This window comes from Amblyomma americanum, chromosome 4 (genome assembly GCF_052857255.1).
Source record: "Amblyomma americanum isolate KBUSLIRL-KWMA chromosome 4, ASM5285725v1, whole genome shotgun sequence".
NCBI classification, from domain to species: Eukaryota; Metazoa; Arthropoda; class Arachnida; order Ixodida; family Ixodidae; genus Amblyomma; species Amblyomma americanum.
In genome coordinates this window covers 176,470,413-176,490,134 of record NC_135500.1, presented here as the reverse complement: position 1 = coordinate 176,490,134, position 19,722 = coordinate 176,470,413, and the positions used below count along the sequence as shown (strand labels likewise).

Genomic DNA, 19,722 nt, shown 5'->3' with positions numbered 1-19,722 from the left:
GAAATAAGTGAAATTTAGTGAAATCATCCCAAACAGGAAATTAAAAGGTTAAAAGTGACGAAGACAACGCCTGTGCGCAGCGGATAACAGCGAGACCTCAGTAGAATCACACCATTTGACATCACCGCTACAAATTCTTTTCACTACCCAGAAACAGTGAAAGCGTGTCGCTCATAGGACTTCTGGCTTTCTGTCAGATGTTAAAGAGCAGAGAAAACGTGAAAAATACAGCAGGCCTTCGCTACTGGAAGGCTACCTATGCGTAAATTCAGAGCGGTGACATAATACGCGAATCTGATAGACGTACTGAAAAACGGTGCGCGTCGCATGAACATTAAGAGAATTTGCGCAAATGATGCCGCTTTGGAGGATATGAAAATCCATTTGTGATTGAGAATGAGAGCACCCTCCTTTTAATATTGCCACGATAGCATGACGAACGCACAGCGTACTAAGACTCCTCGCGTTCTCAGAAAGTCGTGAGGTTCCGGTCCGTAACAGCATGCACATAACTGCTGAATCAAAACGATCACAAACACCACAGATAGGGCCGAAGAAAACATACAAGACCTTTCACTTAAACAGTTTGTCCGCAGAGTAGAAACAGCTGGGCCGGTGGAACGACAGGAATGTCGTTGGAGGTCTGCCTCAAAGTTTTGAATTAAACGACGCTGCTGCGCACTCTCTGCCCATTTCCTCTTTCCCGCTGGCGCTGCTTTCCTTTGGCCGCCTCTCTTTTTTCCTTCCTGCGCTGTTGCACGTCATCTCATCGTTTTTGTACAGTTTCATGGAGCTTTTTGTCCATAATCAATAAATGTGATGGCCTAGCGGCTAAACTGAAAAACGTCTTCATCCAGTTCACTTGTGTATTCCCCGATGAAATGAGACATAATGCCGCGTAGTGATGAGACACACCGCTGAAGAGACGGGACACAGTGAGAGACACAGACGAGAGCTGAATTGCAAATTAAAATTTATTTCCTAGGGAGAGGAAAAACCGGGAGAGCGACAAAGGACGTGAGTGTACAGAGCACAAGAACCAAACAACAACAAAAGCTAAAACACAACAGAAAGTGCAGGGCGGTACCCAATAAATGTGACATGGTTCTCACAAGGGCAGCCGCCAAGACGTCGCCTAAGCAAGGCACCCTGGAGAAACATTGGAGGCGCACGAAAACCCTGGGGGGGGTGCGTGGAAACGAAGGAGAATAGAGGCGAAAAAAGCAAGGTGAAAAACCAGGGTAAGGCAAAAACACCTAGCGCAGGAGGAGGACAACCCCGAAGCACTGAAGCCACTAGCCTTAGTAGAAGGGTGTCTGAAACTCTGCTGTCCGAGTGTGTTGAAGTCTAGTTTTAGGTCTGATCATCACATCCTTCTCCCAGGCTGGATGTCACTTGTACAGTCCAACAGACGCCGCCTTCACATCCTTCACATCCTACGAGACGAAAGTTAGAGGGGCGAAGGCTCGCTATTAGTCTCCCAGTTCTCGCGGACGGGATTTGCCACCTGTTGCGCTTGGAGTGCAACGCAAGTCCATCCACTTTCGACTCGACGAGTTCATTCAGACCGACGTGTAGCACGGGGGTTCAGTCAAGCGAGAGCGCACTGCGAGCCTTTGCGACTCAGCTGATCCCGCCCTCCCCCAGCTCCTCGCACACCCACTGCCTCGCCGGCCCTCCTCCTCTCGCCTTCCGGGCTCTGCCGCCGTTTCCCCTTCCCGCCGCTCTCTCCGCCGGCGGCGTTTCGCCGAACCATTACGTCAACGCTGGGCCGGTGCGCGGAGCCAGCGGCGAGGCGCACGCCGCCGCCGCTCCAGCGCAGCACTGCCGGCGGGGCTTTTTGAGCGCGAGGAGCCGCGGCCCGCGGCCACAGCGCGCGCCGCCTCAGCGCCCGCCGCACCGTGCCGGGGCGCGCACCCCGAGACGACGCACCGAACCTGCGACATGCGCCGCCACGGCGTGGCCCGAGCCGAGCCCGGTTGAGCACCGCCACTCACCCCCGGCACCGTCGAGCAGCAACAGGCGGACCACCACCACCCTCGCTCCCTCAGCGGCGTTTGTTTTTCTCCACTTTCTTTTCGTGAGCCCCCGCCGGCGCGACTTCGGTGAGCTCTCTCTTCGTGGAACTGCGCTGTGGCTCGCGAGTGATTGAGCGCACGCGGGCAGCACGCGGGGCCTTCCGTCAAAGGGGTCTGTGCCCCGGACTCGGCTGCGAACTGTGGCTCGGGTGGACGGCATGACGACGACGCGCCGCTGTCCGCCGCCGCGACCGGTCGCCCTGGTGGGATTCGCTGTGCTCGTGTGCGCCTGCCGATGCTGCTGCCTGGAAGACGGTGAGCCCTCCTCCTGACATCGCTCGACGATAGCTGTCGCTCGCTTATGACTTTCGCTTTTTTTTTCCGAGCTGTACTGCACGACCTGCTACTGTTTACTATTCGTTCTTTTGTTCCTCCACCACTGACACCATCTGGTTCCTAGAGAGCTCTGGTGTCAAAGGGGCGAAGCTCTCAATAACATACGAGCAGAGAACATCAACAGAATAGAGCCTCGCGCATGGTAGGCGAAATTAATGCAGTTCGTACCGTGACACTAAATGGGAAAGCGAAAACGACTACCTATTGCAGAGGCACTGTCAAAAATTGGAGGTGACGCGAATGCCCCTACCAACCACAGTGCAGCAAAAAAGGGGAAAAAAAAGGACTGGGCTTTAATTGACGGTACGTCAACGAACTAAGTTTTGTTTCTGTTGCGATGCCATACAAGTAAATGATTTCAATGGTGTGAGATGCTCGGGTCGCAGAACTGAGTGCACGACATTTAGAAGCATGGCGCGCAGAAAACGGATTTTAAAGTTTGACCACTTGTGGATGGGGATCGACAAATTTGCTTGTAAAAAGTTAATAAGTGGTCAATTTCACCTGTAAAGCAAGAAAGTGAGAGTCGCTTTTTGCCTAGATCCCAACGTTGAAACATTAGGAAGTAAAGAGAAAAGAGAGAAAAGGTCAGAGCAACTTGGCGTCGTCGCGAAAGATCAACGGGAGTTAATGTCAACTTTTTTTCGGTACCCTGTTGCACTTTCGGTTCCCTACCTTCGGTACCCTCTTACTTTTCGGTATCTTGTTAGGTACTCGCCTGAAGGTGTGCGGATATAGAATACGAAGGCTAAATTTCTAAACAAAATTGACCTGACACATAAAACGCCATGAATACACGCATTCTTCCTAGCAGCAGCTTTCTCCAAGGCTGGAGCGACAATCAACTAATTTCCCACGCGAGCGCAGCAGCAGAATGCTGCTGTATTTTTCTGCTCCTAGCTCTATCTGGAACAAACTGTTGCTGCAGCTACCTCCTCCAGGTGCTCTTGTTCGCACAGAAATCAGGAAAAACAAAACAAAACAAGCTAATTACATTTGTCAAACAAGCTTGCTCCTCGTCGCCGACCCAGACCCTGATTCATCTATTTTCTTCCGTTCAATCGTGTCGCTCTATACGCACGTGTGATAATTGGGCGGTTTGGTCGTTACCGTAACAATTACTGGCCGTGTACGGGAACGCCCATAATGACCGATAATGACAGCGATCGATTGTTGTGTCCCGACCACGCGACTCATTGATATGCCACCCCACACGCGCCGCTCCGTGCGTGCCGAGCGCTCGTACAAACAAGACCACCGGGCCTGCACCGGCGACGCTGGCGGCAAAGCACACAGACTCGGGAAAGCGGCAGGCTGCCCCGTGGCTCGACCAGCGCCGGCGCCAAAGGACTCGCAGAAGCAGGCAGAGGAGGCCTTGTATGGTCTTGTCGTGCACGTGGCTTCTATTTGTTATTACACAGGAGTGTTTTTTTTAAGCGCGTCAGTTTCCACGCTTCCGGAAGGTAACGAGAGGAGCGCGAACCCGTTGCTCGCGCTATGCAAGCTCGACACGCAATCGATGCCACCGAAGTAACAACAACAACAAAAAAACGCCTTCTATGTGCAACACGCTTTCGTTCTTAAAATACAAGCCCTTAAAAGGAACAATGCCAAGTTGTACGCTCTATGGTAGTTGAAGGCAGTAGTTAGGATTAGTCACCCTTTATCGTCGTATGATTTTGATGCTTATAAGTTGAATTGTAAACGTTGTCGAATAACTCCGTTTTCTAAGTGTATACTTGCTGCCAGTATTTGTGCGAGTGAGTTTTATGTTTCTCATGATGCTGTACCAGGGTTCGGCCGCCATTGACAGCGGCAGCAGTCTTCTGGCGGCCCGAAGGAAAGGTTTTCGGCTCCTGGAAGGAAATTAAAACATCCTGCAGAAAGGACACTCGAAAATGCGAGCTGTTGTGATGCTAGTCTGGCTTTTGTTTGTTTTTTTGTGGAGGTGGAGGACGAGAAAGAAGCTCTTTCTTTACCTCAGAGGCCTGCGCCTCTGGTGTGAATGATCCTGTCAGCCATGGCTGTCTTCTAAAGCCTTGCTCCTGCAGACGTTGCACGGGTCAAATGTCCGCAGAGTGTTTAGGACGGACGGACGGACACAGACAGACAGTAAGACATAGAGACAGACAGACGGACGGACGGACGGACGGACGGACGGACGGACGGACAGACAGACAGACAGACAGACAGACAGACAGACAGACAGACAGACAGACAGACAGACAGACAGACAGACAGACAGACAGACAGACAGACAGACAGACAGACAGACGGACGGACGGACGGACGGACGGACGGACGGACGGACGGACGGACAGACAGACAGACAGACAGACAGACAGACAGACAGACAGACAGACAGACAGACAGACAGACAGACAGACAGACAGACAGACAGACAGACAGACAGACAGACAGACAGACAGACGGACGGACGGACGGACGGACGGACGGACGGACCACATCACACCACACCACACCACACCACACCACACCACACCACACCACGTAATATTCGCGATAACCGCAATGCAGTTTCTCTTCTTGTATGCCTGACCTCATCCACTGCGACAGAAAAAATTACAATGTCTTTATGACTACAGCGGGGATAACTTAAGTGGGAGCGAAGCGTTGCTTCCACTCGTGCTTACGGCCGCGCGCCCAAAAAAGCGAAATAGAAGAAAGATAACTGTCTCGAGGAGAACGGATCTTTGAGAGAGCCATACTCGAGAAACCCGTCCCGAGGTGATCACTGAGGAGTGACGCGGCAAAGCTCTCGGTGGCTCGTTGCTGTAGCTTGAAAGCCTTACAGCGGCCGCGCTGCTTCAGCTTATCGCCGCCGACTGGTTGGCGAGGCAATTACTTCACGCTGTGTTGCAACAGCGGCCTTTCATCGGCGCCAACCGAGTGCGGCAGCTTCAGCGGTGGTACCGTTCAATGGCAGTCGATATTGGTGGTGCGACAGCAGTGTAATAGTCTCGCGCACGGGCCATTTTTCGTTCTCTAAGCTCGCATTTGTCAAGACAGGAGCCCCACGCGAGAGGAGGCGGCACGGACCACCCGTTGAGCACTCTGTCTTCCAGCTGTTTCCGCGTTTTGCCGTGAGGGGTGTGGTCGCCATTTCAGCCCGCATCTCAGTTGAGCGTGCTCCTGTTGCTGCCCTCACAGGCCGTTTTAGTTTCGGTCAAATGCCGTGGTCGCTAATAGCTGCCGCGCATACGTCCCCCTCCCCATCAGTTTTTGTTTCTCCTGTACACCCCCCGTATATCCTTTCTTTGCTTCCCCAGTACAGTGTGTTTAACCGGAATCTTCTGATTAACTCGCTTTTATTTCTCCTTTTCTTCTTCGGTCTATGTGTTAATAATTCGAAGTATTTGTTATTATACCATGCCGCTTCGCTCACTTAATATGTTCCTAATATGAGGAAATTTGTCAGCCTGTCTTCTCTCCTTAACGACAATCTGTGCATTATAGTGACCAAACCTCTAGCCTAACAGCCTTATTTTCCTATCAACACCGTGCTTCTTGCATCGTGCAGCCTAACCTAACCTAACCTAACCTAACCTAACCTAACCTAACCTAACCTAACCTAACCTAACCTAACCTAACAGCCCAAGATGCCAGCGCACATCGATGGCAGCACTCAAACGGCGCGTAAAGCACTCTGGCGAGATCCACAGCACGATCGCTAGCGCCTTTCTCGTTGTCATTGCTTATCGGCAATCCCGTGCTCGCTTTGTTTGTGAGTATGATTCTAGCAACCCCAACGAGAGCGCAAGAACAGCTCGCAGTAGGGTTTAGCGGCCACGACGACCGGAACGAAGAAAAAGAAAACAAATTTAAAACAAAGTGAAGCCCAAAACAACCAGCCGCTTCTCGAGAAAAAGTTGCGCGGGTAAAGTGCGTCACAGCCCTCTCGAAGCTGTCACGCGGTCTAGCTTAAAGTGGGCGCCAACTTGTGCCAGGTTGGCGAGAAAACGCCGCACTGGTAGACACCGCGGCGGGACAAGAAAAACACGGCGGGGGCCCGAGAGAAGATGAGGGGGGCCCCCGGCGTCGGCAGCTTACGGAGGCGTGCGAGGATAGGCAAATTCAGAAATGCCAGGAAAGCTCTTTCTTTCCTCTTTCGACACCACTCGCAGCACATCCTCGCTCCCTTCGGCAAAGTCGACGGCTCTCTGCCTCATCGGTCACCGACGGCAGTGCCGGCGCGACGCCACCGGCTATCCCACAGTCGCTTCCAGAGAACGCGGGAACTGCTGGCGTACCGCAGCCTGTATATACCCACCGCTGCGGGAAATGTTATTGATCGCCCACTCACCTGCTTACTCCTGTCTGCTTAGTTTGTATTAGTCGCTATTATAAGCGAGGGCAGGCCAAAGAAAGACTTCTCAGCGCGTTACTGTCATACTTAAAGTGTGTAGGCTGGAAGTGCCGTCCCTACGACACATGCTTTTTTTTTTCGTGCGATGTCTACATGTATAGTAAATGCACTTCTCTTTTCCTCCTGTCTTTTGCAAGTCTTATTCCCCTTCCTATGCCAATAATAGAGAACCGGACGTAGCTGCGGCTACTGTCCGTAGCAATACTTGATCATCCCCGCTACTGTCTTCCTAATAAAACATTAAAAGAGCCAGAGCAATTCGCTGATGGCAGGTCGCAAGTCCGTAAGTCATACGCTACCGTCACGCGCACTCTAACGGAAGTGGTACCACTCTCCGTTCAAAGAGACGCATCACCACAGGAGCCAATTTTTCTACGACTTGAGGCTCTCGTTTCTTTTTCCTTCTCTGTGCCGACTCGTCAAAAATGGGGTAAACAAGCGCGCTTGGGCTGGGCGAGTGTTATCCTCACTTTTCGTTTCTCAATAGAATAACAAGTCGCTTTTAGAGTTCCTCAAAAATGGTGTTTGAAAACGCACCCCCTTAAAAAAAAAAGCAGGGTGGGGTGGCGAGTGGCCGTGGGTCGACTGAACGACTCCGCTGCTTGCGACAGGCAAGGTCTGCGATTTCTGAACAGCTGGCAGGACCTTCCCGTGAAATATGAATCCCATTTTTACGTCGATGTCCAACTCAGGTATCGTATTAAACGCGAGAATTTTTTTTTTATAAAATGAAAAAAAGAGAGAGGGCAGAAGCTTTGTTTTTCATCTTAATTTACCCGCTGTTTACTTCGTACAGTGAGCAGTAATCAACCGTTATTTTGTTCATGTGTTCATTAACAAAGGCCCGAAATGCGGGTCCAGGGAAGCATCTCACTGTCGTCTTTCTTGCTTTTAGTCTGACAAAGGCATGAGAAAACTAGCCTACTAACAGGAGGCTTTCGGGCACATGGTTAACCGACGTACGTTCATCTAGCCGGAGAGGAGTTTTATATTTCCTTCAAGGCTAAGAGCCATCCAAGAAAATGACCACTCACTCACTCACTCACTCACTCACTCACTCACTCACTCACTCACTCACTCACTCACTCACTCACTCACTCACTCACTCACTCACTCACTCACTCACTCACTCACTCACTCACTCACTCACTCACTCACTCACTCACTCACTCACTCACTCACTCACTCACTCACTCACTCACTCACTCACTCACTCACTCACTCACTCACTCACTCACTCACTCACTCACTCACTCACTCACTCACTCACTCACTCACTCACTCACTCACTCACTCAGTGTAACCACAACGAAAACAGTACCAAAATTTGCTCTGCATAGCACCAGCTGCAAAAACCGCTTTTTAGTTAATTGCTTACGTGCTCACTGTGTGACAGAAAATTTACCAAGCATAAATGAGAGCGCTCAGTGCCTGGCATAGGCAGAAGCAGGCACCGATGTGGCTTTCATGGGCTGTTGACTCGTCAGTGCAAATCTATTAGTCGGCGTGTAGCTAACGCATCTTGTTAATTCGCCATGAAAAAAGCTTCTCAGAAACGCATCGCAATGAAGATGTGCTTTGATGAGTGCTAACAAGATTTTCCGTCTGCAAGCTGCAACTTAACAAACGTAGAAAACGTCCCGACAGGCAATCTACTTAATTACGAGCTGCAGTGCCTTTGTTCGAAAAGCTCCTGGCAACCTTTGTTACTCGCCTAGTTTCTGTAATTAAGCTGTTTTTGATCTTCGTGACGACAATATCTCTGAAGAACCGTTCGACTGTTAGCAATTGGGTTCTTTTTTTTTTGAAAAAAAAAAATAGGGTTTTGAGGAGAGCGTTTCCGAAGTGCTTTTTTCAATTCCTGTTGAAAAAAGACTCAGCGGCGAAGCGTTGCCTGGCAGCAACTGCTGAGACACAGAAGCGTTAAGGCGACAAAAATATCCCCTTAAAGCCCGACATATATTTAGTGATACGGAGCGTGAAAATGTCAACTATTTTAATTTATACTCAGGGAACTAGATATGTTGACAACACACTTGAAAAAAAAAAAAGAGTAGTTGCAACACGTTTAGCAAAACCAAGATCAATGTATCTGCTTGCAGAGGTGCAGCACACCTGGTGAAAGATGAATTCATGGATGAGGTAATCCTAATGACGAAAAAGCGCGAAATTTCAGTCCTCGTAATGCTGGAATTGCAGATAAAGGAGATATTTAATTTTCTGCTGTAGTTTTATCCCATGCGCCTCGGTATTTGCAGCAAGTTTTATCGTCATTGGACATGTAGAAATTATCCAAAATAGCTTAGTCTAATTTTGCCGTAGTGCGCTTTGTTTTTTAAGAAATATGCAAGCTTTTTTTTACATTTCTACTACGATGAAGGTGCCATTTTTAACGAAAACCATGGAAGTTCATCAATTTTATCCGAAGTTTTCGATGCTTGGGGTTTACCGGGCTAAATATTGGTGTCGGGAAACATTTGCTAATTACAACCTCCAAGCGCAGCAGACCGTCCGGGGGGGAAAGTTCGCGCTAGCCGCTTGCGACCCTCTACTTGAGGGGGGGGGGGGGGGGGGGGGGGTTGCTGACCCCAAGGTCGAGAGATCGAATCCTGGTCGTGGCGGCCGCATTTCGACGGAGGTGAATAGCGAAAACGCCCTTTGGAGGTGCAATATCGCCGCACAGTAATGAACCCCCGGAGGTCTAAATTAATCCGGAGCCCTTCCCTACGGCGTCTTACAGACTCATGTCTCACTTCGGGACGTTGAACTGTGCGTTCCAATACCAACCAGGAATAAAAAAAAAGGTTCCGCAGCATAATGCCAGTCACTACTACTTACGAGCCGCTATGAAACAGGGACAAAAGGGACAAGGGTGCCCAGTGTAGGGATCGAGGCAGACTGTTGTCACAGGGCATACACTGCAATTTTCTAGTGAGCGGGACCAAGAAAACGGCCATGTCCTCCTAAAGGCGAGCCTCTAACGTCCGTATATGAAGATACGTTCCTCGCCTTAGTCGTCCGGTGAACTAAGTTCGTACGAATAAAAAAATGTGGTCAGTTAAGCTATGGCTTGGCGCGGTGAATTCAGCGAGAATCTGCAATGGGGATCTAAGCTTGGTATCTGCTTTGGCTGTAGTGATCTTTAGTTAGACGAGCAATTGTATACTTATAGTAAACGCTTCTCACGAAGCGACTGATTACACTGAGGGTTACCTATAATGATGCGCCTTGAAGGGGCTCTAATAAAAAAAAAAAGGTGCGACGATCCTGCGATGTTAACGGACGCCGCTTCACGAACATCCTCCAGCAAGAATTTTTTAGATGCGTTTCGTAGAATCTAAGCTATCTGTAGTCAAAATATTAATTTCAATGTCTTGGCGCCTTCCTCTCGTGACTTTTTACACGCTCAAAGGTCGCCGCTCCTCCGCCGACTGCCGACGCGTGCGGGAATTCGCCGGGAGGGGGGGGGGGGGGGGGGGGGGGCAGGAGCTTCCTGACCCGCCGGAGCGGCTGACTGGCAGCGGCTATGGTAGTTGCCTGACGCCTGAAAGAATCTTACAGCCTTCTCCTGGCTGAATTACGCAGCAGCGCGCGACTGAGGACGGCGCGAGCATAATAGAAGTCTCTGGAAAGGACTCGGCAACTTCCTCGCGCGATTGTTGGTTGTCTGCTGCGTGTAGAAGTGTATTATTTGGCTCAGGTGTCCTTGACGAGAGAATGCAGTGATTGAGCGAGCTTATGTACTCCCCTCAAAAGGTGTTTCAGAGCACCGTGTCGCTCTAAAAAGGCGTGATCGGTGCACCGTTAACCGTATACTGCAGAGGATATTAAACATTTAAGGACGCAGTCACATCAGGGAAGGTGTGTAGGGATCCATCTTTTTTACCACTGATACAAAGGCAAGACGCTTGTTCGTTGCGAAACTGTTATTTAGAACAACCCGGTGAAGAAAACAACGCCTCCCGCAAAAATATTCAAGAGAGGTCAGAGCTTGCGGAAGATATGCTCCTTCGAGTAAACTAGTGGGCTTGTTATAAGTTCAATAGTGGCAGATGAAAGTAGCACCAGATGATGTACTACAGTCGGATGCAACTCAAGAACGAAGCGGCTTTTCTGCGTCGAAGGACCCCCTTTCAGCCAATGGCGTCAGCCGATTCTCATGAGCCTGCTAGCGTGACAATGCAGGGAGTGGCAGATGAAACGGGATAGTACCCTCCTTCCATGGTCGGGAATAGTCCGCTCCCTGCATAGTTATGCCGCTGCCTCCATTGTCATGCTAGCAGGTTCATGAGAATTGGCCGACGCCATTGGCTGGAAGGGGGTCCTTTGACGGAGAAAATTCGCTTCGTTTTTTATTCGTATTCGACTATAGCGTTATTTTCAGTCTGAAGTCTCTATTCATGACGCGAAAACAGCAGGTTTCCGGAAGACAGTTAAAGTGTGGTGAATGGGTGTTCGGGCATGTAGGAAATCAAAATAAATGGCGCTTATACGTTCGCCTGGGTTCAAGATATAGAAGCTAGGCTTTTCTTTCCGCATAGCCTTTCGTTGCTGGTCTCAAAGTCTTCGTAAGCGGCACAAGGCCTACGCAGACGTTGTCAGTAGGCTCAATCACATCAAGCGCAACCGTGCAAAGCAGAGAAACCCATTCGGGAGATCTTTAACCGCCGTCGTGGGTAACCTTTGATACTTCTTGTTCTTGTGTTTCATTTTTAGGGCTCAAGGGAACCTGCGTTTCGAGATAAGACGTGTCAACGACTCTGCCGGCACTCGCCCCACACGACGCATTCTGATCACCCCGCGAGATTAAACGGCCAAATCGTCGGCACGCATAATTTACGTGATCCCCTTTCCGAACAAGCCGCTCTTCGATGTCTTTCTCGATCAGCCGCAATCACGAGAAAACGTTTCGAGCAGCGAATGCCTCCTCGTCGTTTCTGCCTGCCCTAGGCGGGATTTATATTTGTAATTTCCTGTCTCTGCTGCCACCCGAGGCAAGATCTGGATTGCGCCTCGAAGCTTTTGTATCAATACTTCCGTTCCGCGCATGTCTTATTTGGATGAGGTGGCAAGCGGGCAGACTTGAACTGACACAGCGGACATGTTTAAGTTGACCTGCATCGACTGGTGATCGCGTTCTATTGGCAAAGATGCTAATGTCACATAAAGCGGAGCTTATGTAAACTAGAAAAGATCAACATTGAAATGAAGGCACCACTGGCAGTTTTCGCAAGCAGACAGCGTTGACGTCAAGACCATTTTGTAGGCTCGGATCCCTAAGGCTAGGCTATACCTCCATTCACTTCCCAAATGTATTCATGGAGTCCGTTTTAAACTGACGTCATGAGCTTTAATCGAGTGACAGTAAAAAAAAAAGGCATGACATAAATCCTGAAGCCGTACTATGTAAAAATTAATTTCTTCTTTGTTTCATTTGGTCGTGACTGCAGCAGTGATGAATGCGTTTTGGTGTGGGCAAGGTGACGATCTACCACAGGCACGGCCGGTATGGTCAAGGCGCCGTAGTTACGCACCCTGCTGCCGTTGCATCCAGTCCGCACGTGTCAAAGGGGCCTTGCTTCGGCAATTCATCGCGCACCCCCCCCTCACACACACACAGTTTCTTTCTCGAGGAGAAATTAGAGCCAATATAAAGCTCGTCAGGCGTGTCAAATGCGTTGTCGCGCGCCATCATCAATAAAATCGGCGACGCCCCGCCAGCGTCGTACCATGGGAGTCGGGCGCGTTGTGCAAGTGAGCGGTACAATGACGGTGCTCCTGCCACGCCTCGAGTGGCGCCAACATCCCCCCTCCCCCTATCCCCTCCCAGCTTCCGTAGCCAGGAGCACCTACCAACTGCAGGAGAGCAAATTAAATCAGAAAGCAAGAGATGGTCATGCAGCCCCAATTTTATCACCAACAAATGCGTCGTTTTGGTGCCGAACAAACATTAACCTAGACAGAAATAATCATGTGGTTGATTTTTGTTGAGGATAAAAACTGAACGGAACTGTCCTCAGTTAGCGAGAAATTTCTCAATAGCATCCGCCTAATCGCAGCCGTGCAGATACAAAAGGAGAGCTATGCTTATTTCACAGAAACTTTGCAGTTGAAGAAAAATTCGTCCGACTCCGGAGTAGATTGGAGTACAGGTACTCCACATTGGGAGATTCCCTAAACTGTGGACTAATTGCCCTCAGTGTTCTTTTAAAGGCGGGCTCGGCAGCAACATTTCAGCTTCGAGGGTCTGTGTAGGCCAGTCCAAGGAGACCTGTCGGCTGCGGGAATTGGGGCAGAAAGCAGGTTGCATTGGCTTCCCCTGCTACTCGTAAGCATGCCGTAGCTGTTTCGCATTAGCCTTCGGTTAGTTTTCCGTGACCTAGGACAACAGTATGCACATGGGGTTTCTCAGTACGGTATCCTGCACAGGAAGTCTATTTGCTTTAGGGTGCACTAAAAAGTCGCGTGAGTACCTGCTGAGCCCTTAAAAACCATTTTCCTACAAAATACACCCAAACCAGACAGAAAATGTTGCCTCACGGCACAGTCGCGTCAGAAATGGCCGCACTTCATATTCCCAGCAAAGCATACGCCGCTTTGCTGACTCTTACGTAATCAGCACTTGAACAACATTCCACCAGTGCAGCGCTTACAGACGCACCTAAACCGTAGATGGGTGCAACATATCTGTGCCAGGCTGCCATCAGGGAATGAGTTTCGTCTGTGCATGTTATAGTTTCAGCCAACTTCACCCGCAGCACTTCTGCCACTGCCGCGCAATTGAGCATAGCTGCAAAACGCGCGCCCCCGCCGCGGTGGCTCAGTGGTTAGGGCGTTCGACTACTGATCCGGAGTTCCCGGGTTCGAACCCGACCGCGGCGGCTGCGTTTTTATGGAGGAAAAACGCTAAGGCGCCCGTGTGCTGTGCGATGTCAGTGCACGTTAAAGATCCCCAGGTGGTCGAAATTATTCCGGAGCCCTCCACTAACGGCACCTCCTTCTTCCTCTCTTCTTTCACTCCCTCCTTTATCCCTTCCCTCACGGCGCGGTTCAGGTGTCCAACGATATATGAGACAGATACTGCGCCATTTCCTTTCCCCAAAAACCAATTATATTATATATAAAACGCGCAACCTTTGCTTATGTTCGAGAGAACCACCATGGCCGTGAGCGGCCTTCAACGGCTCGTGAACGGTTCGGCTCTCTGAGAGGCTTTCGCGCGCTCAGGAGTAAATCTTTATAAGCACTAACGACTAGTTTCATACCCTGCTCACGTGTGAAGCTCACTGGCTGCACACGAACTCAGCAGTCGACTGCTGAAGCGCTATCCGAAGTGTAACACGCCTGGAGAGCCGTTTATGGGCCTTGGGAGCAATCTTATGGGCATGCGTTTTATCTCCTTGCTGTCTTTTCGTTATCCCTCTTCTGTCGGCACTGTGTGGCCAACATGTAGAGCTAACTTCCGTGCATTTCGTTTCCATGTGGTACCTCTCTCTCAGCACTTAAAGCAGCCAGTCTGCCACCCGCAGTTTCCTATAGGACGTGTATTCTACGATCTGGCCGCTCAGCGGTTTTTAGTCTGCTGTTGTTATTGAGCTGCAATGTTATTGAACTTTCTTTTTTTTTTTAGCTGTGGGTTGTTCTTGGTACGCGCAAAGGACATTGGTTGAGTGAGTTCCACCCCAAACGAGGGTATTATCTTTCTTCACGACTGAACACTGAGGTCAGAGTCTGTTAGAGCGTTGATTGCGTTTTGATTTTTTGTTTTCGGCAGTAGAATCTTTAGCTAGTGGCCAGGACATTTGCAGTTGTCACCAAAATTTTTTTGTCGAGGGAGTTTATGCTACGGGTTCTCTCTCGGCTTGTTCGTTTTTTTCTAATTGTTCTGTTTTCAGAGATATATTCGCCATAAAAAATGGACTGAAACGATAAAATTCATCTTTTATTTCGAAATTATTCGTAGGGCTGCAATATGAAATTTATCGGGGAACGCGTACTTTTCAACGCCAAGAATGTAATTCTTTCTTCACAGTGCTGCCCTATAACACCAAGGTTGTATAGAGCCTGGCTGCCATAAGATCACGTTCATAGCGTCGCTGCGTAGCCTGTCCGCAGAACCATCCTCGTCGCCAAAACGTTAACACAATGTTGCTGGTTGCGGAAATAGCCTTGTGAGGCATCTATGGGTGCTAGGATGGCAAACGGATCTCGCGTTTGTTCTTGTTGTTGTTGTTTATTGTTCCCCTCCAACAACATAGCTACTCGCGTGAACATTCTTCACGCGCTCCGCTAATGATGACAGTTTTCACAAATTTCCAGATACTCTTTCGATTTTGGAGACATGTTTGTAGCTGATAATGTTGTTCACGTGTTGCGGCATACCTTTTTTTCCTTTCTTGATATATTGCCTCATTATGAGACTCAATCAACTGACAAAAATCCTACACAGTAAAAGTAACATGAGAATTCCTACGTACAACATAGCATGATTATCTATAAAGGTGCACTCGAGAAGAGCGGAGCCAAGAGCACAAAGTGAACATTGTGGTCAGAGCGCCCGTAAAAGAGAGAAAACAAAAGAAAAGCAGTGACGAGAATTAAGATCGCACACAATTTATTCCTCTTCGTGACGACACTCAAACCTGCGCGTGCTTCTGGAGAACATTAATCACCGACCCATTTCACGACCAATTAACTTTTGCCTACGCAGACTGCCTGTCTTCGCATATGTTAACATTGCAGCCCTCATTAGCTGTGTGTCGAGTACCCATTAGCGAAAATAAATGGTCGCGACATCATGGGGTCGCTGCTGAGACTCCACCCGATTACAGATCGATGTCGATCTGTTTGAGCGTCACAAAATATTAATGAGATCTGTCAGAAGGGGGGAATCAGGCATGTGTTGTTGAGCTAGCGGAGCTACTCAGACATTTTGCTCCTGGCTTAAAGCTTATGGTATTGATTAGCGATGGCAGAGGCCGAGTCTGGGCTCGTGGAGACCTGGTGTGAAAACATGTGCTCGTGCCTTTCGCTGAATTTCTGAGAGCCTGTTTTACGTTGGATGGATCAGTTCAGGCTATTTAGTTTTCCATATCGCTCGCGGTTTTCGTAGCCGAATGCGAATTTATTACTGCCAGCAGAGTGTTAGTTTGTAAAGCACCATTCTGGTATTGCAAGTCTGTCCCTCAAGTGTACGAGCCTTAAAAAGAAAGTTTTTTCCTAATTTTATTTTAGTTTAATCTTAGGCAATGCTTTCATACGTCCTTTTTTGTATATGGTTGAATGAAACCAAAGGCATATTGTGAAGCGCACTTTTGTAGACAAACCACACACGCTTTACGTTGCGAAACTATTGTTCGGGCTTTGTGATTTCTTTTCAACAACGTCAAGTAATATTATCACATTAATACATGCAATAAGAGACGATTAATTTACCAGTGGTTTGGAACCAAATATAAAACTAAGTTTTCTCTCCACTGACATATTGCGACAAGCGAAAAAATAGTACGCAATGATGTTCATTGCCGAATGGGCCTGTTTCAAGTGCTCAAAATCCTATTTAATGTTGATCATTGCCTAATGAACCTGTTTCAGGTGCTCTAAACTTATTTAATGATATTCAATGCCGAATGGGCCTGTTCAAGTGCTCTAAGCCTATTTAATAATGTTCATTGCCGAATGAGCCAGTTTCAAGCGCTCCAAATCCTATTTAATGATGATCATTGCCTAATGGACCTCTTTCAGGTGCTCTAAAGACTATTTAATCATATTTAATGCTGAATGGGCCTCTTAAGGTGCTCTAAAACTTATTTAATGATGTTCATTGCTGAATGGACCTGTTTGCGTTGCTGTGGAGCGGCTCAGTGCAATCACCATTTGTTTTTTCTCAACGAATAGTCGGTGGTTATCAGTTCAAAGAAAAATGGCTAATTACCGCTGTCACAACGATTAGTCATCTTTAGAAAAAAGGATCAAGAAAAGTCCTTCGTTCACACTCACGCGTGCACGCAAACAACTTAGCGGTTTTTTCCCCCTTCAATCCACATGCTTCGGCATTTTGTGGCTTGCCAGATTAAGATTAACGAGCGACCCGCCCTATTAGTTGCTCGAGCATTGCGCGTCTTGACACAGTGTACAAGCCGGCAGCCGACCTTATCTACCAGCCTTACCTGTTCCATCGTCGATCAATGCGTGCGTCGAGGAAAAATAAAGGGAAAACAAGACGCAAGGAAACATGCGCATACACAAACTGGCTATTTAAACAAGTGCGTCCGCAACAGGTAGGCGCTGGTTTACCGCCGGAGATTGTTCGTTCGATCTGTTTAGTGAAGGTCGTTACGTTTCGTTTGCTAGTTAGCTGTGAAACGCGAGCTCGTGTTGGAGCTGCGAGTGAGCATATGACTGCCTTCATGCGGTCCTTTGTAGGCGCGGTTTTCGCGCTTGGCTGAGTCTTTTATCTCCGCGTGATTGTTTTTTAGTTCTCATGGGGTTTAACGTTCCTAAGCGACTCAGGTTATAACGACCGCCATAGTGAAGGGTTCCGGATAATATCGACTACCTGGCGTTCTTTAACGTGCACTGACATCGCTCAGTACACGGGCTTGTAGCATTTCGCCTCCATCGAAATGCGATCAACGGGGCTGCGATCGAACCCTCGTTTTTCGGGTCGGCAGCCGAGCGCCATAACTACTGAACCACCGCGGCGGCTTTATCTTGGCGTGAGTCGAAGATTACCAAAATAAAGTAAGCTTCACCAGCTGTCCACAAATAATAACAAGAAAAAAAAAGAATCATTCCGTTTCCTCCCGCACACAATAGTGAATTTTCATTTTTTTTTTATAGACGACGATGAGAGTACGAGTAAAAGTAGCGAGTATAAAAATGTTCTTCGAGAAATTCGCGCGGCGCATATTTCACTTCAGATATAAATTTATTATGATGGTAGAGGGCGTGGATATTGGGAGCGAGAGGTGCTCATAGTTATGCAAGTTTGAAATATTGGGCTACTCAAATTAACGCTAAGCTTAACGCATTTTGCTGGAGCAGAACAGTTTTTTGGGCAAGTTGATTCATACCTAATAAAATTAGCTGCACGCGAATAGAAACGTAAAAGATAGAACAAACAACGACAGCGCACGACCTTGTCGAGTGTGTTTTTTTCTCGGTACGTTTCTGATCGCGCTGCAGCTAGTTCTATCATCGCATTTCAACTGCTCGCCTCGCGGTGGGCCTTACGTTCGGTAATGAACACAAGGCTCGAAGCTTATACATATCAAGTGAGTGGGAATATTCTAGCCGAAAGAAGAAAGGGGCATAAACAAGACATGAAATCCTAAGAACTTATGGAAGAATTATCAGTTGAAAACTGAGAGTGTGTGCATGTGTAAGCGTAGCAACTTCGCAGGAATACTGTTTCCGGGGCTGACACAAAATGTGAATATCAGGTCACCGAGAGGACTCCTTGCCTTGTCCTGCAGTGGGCCGAACTCGGCTGATCATGATGAGAATGACGACTGAAATAATAGATCTTGCTTCTAATGCCTGGGGATTTTGGAAAATCTTAAGACTATACGTAGCTCCGAATCTGCCATGAAGAAAAAATAATAAACGATAGCATGGCAGTGAGATCGCTAACTACAGTGATGTGCGAATAGTACTTTCTCGTAACCGAATCGAATACAAATAGTCTAGCTTCGGTCCCGACTGATCGAATATTGGAATGGTTAATCGATATTTGTGCGAATATTGGTACGAAACAAATATTAATGCAAAATAGCGAAGTGCTAGGAGCGCAGCTATAGCTCATGGAATTAATGCTGTCACAAAACACAACAGTTATTGCCACTAGGGGCACACAGCACAAATCAGCATATCGACTATGTGCCGGTCATGCCAGGGCATAAGAAAGTTACCTTTTGCTACTGACGACGACGGCGAACAAACTAGCCCCACATATCAGTTGGTGAGAGCGACCTCCGATATCGGGCATGCTAAGCCTGGCTGAACTCTGCCGCGTCACCCAGTCTCGGAGGACTCTATATGTTCGAGCATTATTAACGCCGCCACACAAATGAACATCGTCGCCGCGCTGAACGCACAGAGCAATCGCGGGAGCACGCTGTGCGGCGCTGGAGTGGGCCCTGTTTTCTACAGTCATCGAAGAACACTACGGCGTGCCTAACTTGATATCGTATGCGATTCGTACCGAATAATTTTGCACAAGCAGTGTTCTATTCATTCGGCTACTTGAATAGCAGGACATTGCACTCGATCCTCGCCCATTAACAGAGCAAAATATCCTCGGTCCGTGGCCACAGCAGTCGACTGCCCTCAAGGCATACAAGGCACTCTTTGCCTACTTGAGAGCGACTGGATTGAGTGACAAATTGTGACAGCGTTGTGCCTGTGTGTGTGTGTTATGCCTTTTTCCCCTTCTCTCTTCCTCCTTTTAGTCCCCTAATCCCTCTTCCACTGTGCAGGGTAGCCAACCGGAACCCCTTTCTGGTTAACATCCCTGCCTTTCCCTCCTCCTCTTTATCTATCTATCATTGCACTCGATATTCGAAACTTTCGAATATTGGCACACCCCTACTCACTAAGCGATTAGACCGCAGCGGTGGCCGAGTGGTTGAGCATCCGCCTCGCATGCGGGAGGTGCGGGGTTCGATCCCCAGTGATACGATGGGGCAAGCTTTCCCCTGGTCTGGTGCTCGGCTTATTTAGGGTGAAATGCTTGGAAAATGGGTCTTTGACCCCACCTTGAGAAGTAAAAATATACCTTGTGTCATGGCGCTCTTTGGCCATAGATGCCCTTGCGCCATAAAAATTCACCAACATCATCGCACTAAGTGATTAGGCTCCATTATGGAATTCTGCTCCTCGAGCGGAGAGGCAACGATCGGTCGAGTACAGCTAAAGTAC

At 48.6% G+C, this 19,722-nt stretch overlaps 1 protein-coding gene across 2 annotated transcripts in view; it reads left to right on the top strand.

Annotated features, from left to right (window-relative positions):
• The first annotated feature begins 1,868 nt into the window (after window positions 1-1,868).
• Window positions 1,869-19,722, top strand: part of Lgr3 (Leucine-rich repeat-containing G protein-coupled receptor 3) — a 122,948-nt gene continuing 105,094 nt past the window's right edge. The window contains exon 1 of one of the 2 annotated variants that reach the window (XM_077662351.1): window positions 1,869-2,333. In XM_077662351.1, coding sequence (XP_077518477.1) covers window positions 2,237-2,333 — 97 coding nt within the window. In that variant the 5' untranslated portion in view covers window positions 1,869-2,236. The remainder of the gene's footprint in view (window positions 2,334-19,722) is intronic. The other variant, XM_077662352.1, reaches the window with a different exon arrangement.